This window comes from Trachinotus anak, unplaced genomic scaffold, assembly GCF_046630095.1.
Source record: "Trachinotus anak isolate AG129_WGS33_773 ecotype Australia unplaced genomic scaffold, CSIRO_AGI_Tana_v1 ptg000007l, whole genome shotgun sequence".
NCBI classification, from domain to species: Eukaryota; Metazoa; Chordata; class Actinopteri; order Carangiformes; family Carangidae; genus Trachinotus; species Trachinotus anak.
Genome location: NW_027273858.1, coordinates 17,510,030 through 17,518,299, shown reverse-complemented (window position 1 = coordinate 17,518,299; position 8,270 = coordinate 17,510,030). Strand labels below are relative to the sequence as shown.

The 8,270-nt window shown below is 42.3% G+C and overlaps 1 protein-coding gene across 1 annotated transcript; it reads left to right on the top strand.

Moving 5' to 3' along the window:
- The first annotated feature begins 3,394 nt into the window (after positions 1-3,394).
- Positions 3,395-8,270, top strand: gpr137ba (G protein-coupled receptor 137Ba). Its single transcript, XM_071481112.1, has 7 exons — positions 3,395-4,112; positions 5,563-5,612; positions 5,803-6,025; positions 6,533-6,679; positions 7,031-7,159; positions 7,507-7,628; positions 7,736-8,270. The coding sequence occupies exons 1-7, from the start codon at positions 3,732-3,734 to the stop codon at positions 7,848-7,850; spliced, it is 1,167 nt and encodes a 388-aa protein (XP_071337213.1). The 5' UTR covers positions 3,395-3,731; the 3' UTR covers positions 7,851-8,270.

Here is an 8,270-nt window from a genome sequence, read left to right as displayed (position 1 = left end):
AGGACAATATCACAGAGCACTGTACCATACACTAATCATTTGAGGCATGCCGCAGTGGCTATCAGACTCCACTCCAGCTGGGATAATGAGGGGCATGCTGGTAATACGGTTCAACTTGGAGCTGTTTGGGCCCTGCTAACGGATGGTCAGTCATCTGTCCAACATTTTGCTTAACTGAACAACTGTTGGCCACATTGCCATGACATATAGAATATGGGTATTCATGGGTATTTTTTTAAACCTTTTTTTACCTCTTTTGTGTAATGCTATCATCAGCTTAGAATGTCTTCTTGACCAAAATGCCAAAACGAAAATTGCTTTCTTTCTTTTAAAATATTGGACATCTTCACTTTCTCAGAGCTCTAAAAGCTTTGAATGAAATAATCTAAGAAAATCAAAACTATTGAGGTCAAATTGCTCACAGCTCATATCGAAACTGATGCTGTAACTTGTAATGAAGGGTCCTAAGTAGACACTGATTTGTTTTAAGAGGTCATGAAGCAAATGGGTTGGGAAACGTTGCCCTGGACGCTGATCCTTTTCTAATGTGGATACTCAAAGAGCTACCCTCTTGCACCACCCTCAGGCCAAAACTTTGAGATGTAACAGCCAGAGTGCTGTGAAATTTACAGAGCACATTTATGCTTCCAAGGGGATAAATCCTTGTGATTCTAGTGATTCCATGGCCTTTTCTTTAGCATCACCCTCAGGGCACACTTTCCATTTTCAGCCCCTCTGCTGGTAGAGTGCTGATGAGTTTTTCTCCAACAGTAGTTGGAGTAATGAACATTTCAGCATCCACTGGGGCTTTATTTTGCTCCTACGTGCTCTGACAAAATACATAACATAAACTGCTTCGAACACATTAGAACGGTTTGGACGGTTGAACTGTGTCTCAGTTGAACTCTTGCATCAGTCACCAGATTATTTTATCGCCGTAGATTTTGAACCATACCAATAATGAATAACACTAATAACACTGTGTTATACTTGGGCTGAAAGAGTTTTTGAAAAACTGTACATTGATAGTTTCTAAATCTGCTGAAATTAGGAGTCATCTTGAGACATTTATATATAAACTATTTACATATATTTACATTTTTTTTTTTTATGAAGGAGAATCCTTTTAAAAAACATCCCATGCAGTATACCATAATCTGATTTTGACTGTTTGAATTCAGAGAGAGGCCATTATTGCATCAGCATCCCTCCCAGCCTCTCCATCAGCACATATACAGGTCAAAGGCGCCACCCTCTGGTCATTTTGTGAAGCTTGCATTTGTGGATTTTGAATAGATTAGAAGGTACTCAGAGACTGATATAATGTATCTACATATATAAGGCACATTGTCATTATATATGCATTTGTTTATTTTACTACTGCACAAAATATGCCAAAATAATTTTTGAAGACGGCTAAGTCGTGAGGTCTACTTTTGTGTAAAATTTTATCTATGAGACTGAAGTGAGTGAACCCTATAACATCACATGTCTTGATATACAGACTATATTCCAAGACTGTTGATATTAACTGCACTTAAATACATACTGGGGCCTTGTTGGACTTTTGGTGGCTGAGGGGATATTCACCCTGGGGCTGTGATGTCATTAGCTGTGTCTCGCTGGTGTCTGTCTGAGTCTGTTTTCTCTGACTGTGTTGCCTGGGAACCAGTGTGATCTGATGTGTGTGTGACAGGAAACTGCAGCCTGATCATCAGACTGAAGTGCGATTTCATCACCACGCCGTTATTATTCCTCTTTATTCATCGACAAAAATAAAGACGTGGGCAATTTAAAGGGCCAGGCTAAGGGAATTCTGGGTACAGAAAAGGCTTTACATAATTTGCGTTACATTCGTTCATTCATTCAAAGGGTAAATCTAAATCTAATGCTTCCCTACTTGTAAAACATGCTGAATTAATTCACAGCCTTTTGGTCAAGTCTTCATCTTTATTAAAGCTTACTTATAGCACGTCTATAGTTAAAATAAATATGTGAAACAAGATTGTTGTAAAGTATTTGCATTCATTTTCATACCTAACACTTACCAGGGCCATTTCCATTATTTATCTGTGATACTGTGGATTTAGAAGCTGAGGTCTCACAGCCAAGTAGGAAGTCCTGTGACTGGCAGCTTCCTGTTTGGTGTGGTGCCTGGGCTGCAGTATCCCTGTGTGAGAAAAGATTAATGTATCACAGTGGTCAGAGGTGAGCTAGAGTGACCTCCATCCTTGGCCTTCCTCGTGTTCACATGCCCCAGTCCTGTGAAACAAAAAAATCCCCACCAATCATACCAAACTTCAGGTTGGGTGCAGATTAGATAAGTTTCTCCTCTGAACCATAAACTAGATTCTGGTAGCCTACTCTGACCGGACCTGAAGTACTCATGGTTGGAATTAAAGGGGAACTCCACTGATTCAGATCAGTTTACTTGTGCAAACAGCTGTGTAACGTCTTCTGTGGCCCCGGAGGAGCTATCTTCTAAAGTCTGAGAAAATAACCCTGAAGTGTTTTCCATTTGTCAATGGAAAGCCAGCATGACAAAATAAGGCTGTGACTGAAATTTGACAGACATTGGTGATTCCCAGGTAGAGAGGGTCTGATGAAAGACTGATTTACACTCTGAAAAGGCTGTGCAAAAAGCCAATTTCTCATTTCCTCCAGTTTAAATATAATATTTCAGTTCAAATTAGACTTGGGAGGCTAATACAACAAGTATATTTACATAGATGTAAATATATATATATTATTTTTACGCATGAAATAGTGAATAGGGTTAAGTAAATGTTGTGAAATTTTGTCAGAACAAAAAAACATCATGACCACAGGACTTACCAACAGTGCTTATATGTATGAAACTATGGTAGGTTAGAATTTATTTCATAACCTGGTCAATATATCTAGGTTTAACATCATATTTCATATCATGCTTATGTGGTGCACTACGTCTCCTTTAATGCATTTTCTTTTAATCAACACATAAGTTGTAGAACAGGAGGTGAGGGGCGGGGGACTGGTATGGGGCACCTCAGCTGCCCAACCCATCTCTTGTAAGTCCCCAAACTTTATCTAAGTGCAATTCAACTGATTGATTTCTAGTCACTGACCATGACTGATGATAACATCAATCTTATGTTGGTGTACATTGTATTTGATATTGCCTGGGTATAGATTGCTCAGGAACATCCCAGTATTGAATGATCATGATGATTTTTTAAAAATGTGTTTCTTAATGCACTTTAGTAAAATGAAAGTAAATCTATCTAACAGCTCTGAGCTGCTCTCCTGGGATCGGCCCGGTGGTGGGAAGCGCCATCACAGGGTTAAAGGTACAGAGGCGTGCGTCAGCTGATGCGTAGCGTCACGTAATGAGTGCGGGGGGGTCGGAGGGGGCGGAGGCTGGTCCTCTGAGCTCCTGGCTGCAGCTCCCTGCAGCTTCCTGCCCGCCGCTGGCCCTGACAAACGGCTCATTCTCATCACCGATCATGTGCCTGGCTCCCTGGCTGTCTCTGGCTCTGCTGCAGGAAGTTCGCCTTCTTCCCTCCCCGCTGATTTTCTCCTCTGCCTCTTCCTGACAGCCTCATCACCCAGCCTCACTTCCCCCCGCTCTCACTTCTCCTGTGCCGGAGAGCCGAGGGGCTGGCTCTGTGAGGCCGGAGACCGGCGGCGAACACCGGCAGAGGCCGCCTCCGCTCCACCCCGCTCCTGCTCCCGGCCAGGGAGCGCCGGTCATGGAGGCCCCGGTGGAGGAGAAGGAGCCGTCGCCGATGGACAAGTCTCTGCCTCTGCCCACCCTGAGCCCGGCCGTGCCTCCCTACGTCACTGTGGGCCTGACGGTCGTCTACACCGTCTTCTACTCCCTCCTCTTCATCTTCATCTACGTGCAGCTCTGGCTGGTCCTGCGGTACCGACACAAGCGCTTCAGCTACCAGACGGTGTTCCTGTTCCTGTGCCTGCTGTGGTCGGCCCTGCGCACCGTGCTCTTCTCCTTCTACTTCAAGAACTTTGTCACGGCCAACACTCTGGGGCCATTTCCCTTCTGGCTGCTCTACTGCTTCCCCGTCTGCCTCCAGTTCTTCACACTCAGTCTCATGAACCTTTACTTTGCACAGGTGAGTCAGCGGGCGTGGGTGCGGGTAACACGGTCACAGGGTCTCAGGTCGTGTTAACTGTGTGTCCTGGACTCTGCACCTGTTTCTTCGCAGTGTGAGGGCAGTATTTAGGTCTTTGATTTTTGCAGAGATCCGCAGATCTGCCCCCCTCACTGGCTGTTTTCACCTTCATCTGCTGAAGGGAGAAAGTTTCCCTACCTACAAATATCATTTTAGGACATCATAAGTGGTTTGGAGGCAGACTGTGGCTGGACACATATGACTGTCAGTTTCACCTTTGAATTATTCCACCCAATGGAGTATTTCTTATGAGAGGTAAATCTTGTCTGGATGGGAAGGAGGGGCTGAGACCTTCAGGCAGTGTGAAACCACCGGGCAAAATATAAAATGGTTTCACAGAATAAAGTGAAACAGCACAGCAGAGATTATTAATAGATGGAGCAAACGTTTGCAGCTTTAAAAATGACACTTGTGCTGCTCCACTGTGGACCATATTCTCACTTTTAGAGCCATGAAACTAGCCCTGGGCATATGAAAGTAATATCATAAAACAATACAGCTGCAACTGATCATTTTCATTTTTGATTCATCTAGATATTTTTCTTCTTAATTTGGTTATTAATGATCTGGTCTATATAATGTCAGTAATTAGGGAGAAATGTCAATCACAAGTTCCCGTAACCAAAGTAATTTTTGCTGGAGAAATTACTCCAAGGAGGATTTTATGTCAGGTGACAAATTGTGTACAATCAGACACATCGCAATATGGAAAATGTATAAAAATTATTCATAACCTTAGAACATTGAAGTCCAAAGCAATAAATTGTGTTTCATTTTTTAAAAAAATCTATACAATAAAATTTAGTTTTGTTACTTTTTCACTAGAGTTAATTATATATACTATAGTTAGTACAATAATATGGTCATAATACAGTTCTGCTGGAAGTGAATAGAAGATAGCAGTGATTTATTCTATTAGCCTATCTGCTGCATTGATTACAGTTGAAATAACACTCAGTCACTAATAATAAAATCATCTGATAGCAGGGACTCTTTATGAGCTGTTCAGTAAATATTACCTGTTGCTATCAGTGCAACTCTCTTTCAGATCAGCTACACAGTGTGATGCAGTGAATCAGTCCTTCATCTGCTTACATAATCCAAATATCAAATAATAGCATCTCTGGCTTCTACTTAAAGCTTATTTTTAGTATAATCCTCTGGTGCTGCTTTGAGTCACAGTTGACGGCGCGGGACAAAGTGTTGCATGTAGGCCTGTGCTGTGAGACTGTCGTGTATCTGAGGTTCAAAACTCTCCTGTTCTATTCTGTGAGGTTCCTGTTTCTAGATAATGTCCTGTTTCTGCAAAGAGCAAAAATACAGAAGTGAAAATGGGCCACCAGAGCAGCACGGCGCATTTGCATGATGCAGGTTTTTTTCTGTCTCACAGGTTGTTTTCAAGGCAAAGTCGAAATACGCACCAGAGCTTTTAAGATACAGGTAAGACCAGACTGTGACATTAAGTAGAAGAATTTTCCATGAAAAGATATTTTCTTATAAAAGAAAAAAAAAATCACATCATTTATCTTGGCTAAAGTGATAACAAAATGTTCATATTCATATTTGGTCTGTAGCGTTTTTTTTAATGTGAATAACGTGTTTCTCTCTCTCTTCGTTTGCTGCCCCGCAGGCTGCCGCTGTACCTGCTCTTCCTGTTCATCAGCCTGGTGTTTTTAGTCGTGAATTTAGTATGTGCCCTGCTGGTGAGGATGTCCTCCGCAGAGGCCCACACCATTGTGCTCGTGAGGGTCGCAATCAACGACACGCTGTTCGTCCTGTGCGCCGTCTCGCTCTCCCTGTGTCTTTACAAGATCGCCAAGATGTCACTGGCCAACATTTACCTGGAATCCAAGGTGAGAAATGCTCCCATGTCCTGTGTGCCACTGAGAGAGACACATGAAGAAACAGCAGTGGAAATCACATAGGAACATTAGTAGGTGATTGGTTTTTTTTAATAGGAATTTTGTAACTCGCATTAAAAGGTGTGATGTGCTGCATATAACACCCTTGTCTGAAGATGCAGTTCTCCCCATCATTTATGCTTTGTACATAGTGATTGTTGCCTAGCAACGGTGTCGCGCTCTGTGCATGCCTGGGTGTACTGTGATGCATTCACAAGCACACAATACAGTTCAGATGGGTCACCATTTTTTGTGTGTTATTCAGCAATGACAAAATGACAGGTACTGAAGTCTTAACTGAGACTCAAGGTTCATGTCTTAAAAGAGACGGTTTAGTTTCCATGTAGTTTTTAAATGATTTCACAGATATTTTATTCAGAGTACGTCTCTTTTTTTTGTTTTAAAGGTGGATGTAAAGTTAATACACTGCATATTTTCTCTTAATGAAACTGTGTCCAGGGGACGTCAGTGTGCCAGGTGACGGTTATCGGAGCCATCGTCATCCTCCTGTACTCATCCAGAGCCTGCTACAACCTGGTCGTCCTGGGACTCTCTAACAAGAGCATTAACGCCTTTGACTACGACTGGTACAACGTTTCAGACCAGGTGAGCCACCAAAGAGCTCATATTTTTAGTTTGAAATACCCATTTTTGCTTTCTTGTCAAGAGTGAGATGAGACGCTACACTTAATATGAAGGTACAGCCTTCAATTAGCTTATCTTAGCATAAAGACTGGAAACCGCTGGCTGTAGCTTTTACAGTGCTGATATGAGAGTGGAAACAACCTACACCTACACTTTTCATTCAAATTTTAGGCAGAAGCAACCCGTGTCACTTCTGTTCTTCTGTAATGAGAACCAAATTTATGTGAGTTGTGGTTTTTATGGAGGAAAGCATTTGCCTTATTGGTGACTGAAACACTGCACTGTACAGTCATGTGGTATGTTTTCTTTCAGGCAGATTTACAGTCGACTCTGGGTGACGCCGGCTACATCGTCTTCGGAGTGATCTTGTTTGTGTGGGAGCTGCTCCCCACCTCTCTCGTTGTCTTCTTCTTCAGAGTTCGGCAGCCGAACCTAGACAGGGTACGCCAGCAATTACCCTGAGCCGGCGGTTCCCAACCCCCGGGGTCACACGGTCACTTAATCCTTCCAGGGGTCACGGGATAAATCTTGAAGGGGTTGCGAGATGATTTATAGGAGATACTGTGGCTCAGTTTTGTCATTTCAACAATCTAAAGTGAAAACCAGTCTTTGTTGGAACTGACATATGCAGCGTGTGACCAGCGTTCGCTTTATTTTAGGGCAAACAGGTTGGGAACCACTGCCCTCAGCTGTAAACAAATGATGTGAAAAAAGTTTTACAATATAAGCAGTTACCATTATTGGTCACTGTGATATTTAATGTTCGTTGTCATGCTTGTGTCCCGCAGAGTGGCTCTGGGCTTCCTGGTCATGTCTTCTCCTCTAGGGCTTATTTTTTTGACAACCCACGGCGTTACGACAGCGATGATGATCTAGCGTGGAGCGTCATGCCTCAGAACATCCAAGCCAGGTAAAAAAAAACCCAAAACAAAACACTGTACATGAACTCTGAATTGGGTAAAAGGTAGACAGGTCACATGGCATAGTTAATGGATGTTTGTTTTTTTGATTGTCCAGTCTGGCTGCTGACAGTTACGAGTGGGGGAGCCAAAGCAGCGGCATTGGTGCCTACATTGGAGGGGACGACAGCTACCACCTCCCTCCTCCTCCAGAGGAGCTCAGCCATTACTGATTGGAGCTCAGTGACCTTTGTGTTTTTGTTTTTTTTTTTATAAATTTGTATATTTTTGCACAGTCTGTCTTACTGACCGAGGCACATGGGCAGAAAGTCGCCCTCACCTTCATACATTCACTTTTGTATTTTGTCTAGAGAAGAAGAACTAACAGACTTTTCTCTTTGCCATTACATAAAGGTCCACTGATGGGACATTAATTTTGCACACTCCTTGTACAAAGTATGATCTAATTTTGACTGAACTTAAACGTGTATAGTTTATATTGAATACTGCTTAATATATTTCCTGACCTTTGTAATATGTACTGTATTACTATTTTACGTCTATGAACATGTTCTTTTTCATACAGATTGTTTATATAGAGGAGATATTCATTTAATTCATATTAAAAATGTTTAAATGCTGTGAAAAATGCA

Bases quoted from the DNA above. Each gene is read 5' to 3' on its own strand.
- gpr137ba (XM_071481112.1), top strand. From the start codon at position 3,732: ATGGAGGCCCCGGTGGAGGAGAAGGAGCCGTCGCCGATGGACAAGTCT. The intron at 4,113-5,562 runs GTGAGTCAGCGG...TCTGTCTCACAG, and splicing joins TGAACCTTTACTTTGCACAG to GTTGTTTTCAAGGCAAAGTC. The intron at 7,160-7,506 runs GTACGCCAGCAA...TGTGTCCCGCAG, and splicing joins GGCAGCCGAACCTAGACAGG to AGTGGCTCTGGGCTTCCTGG.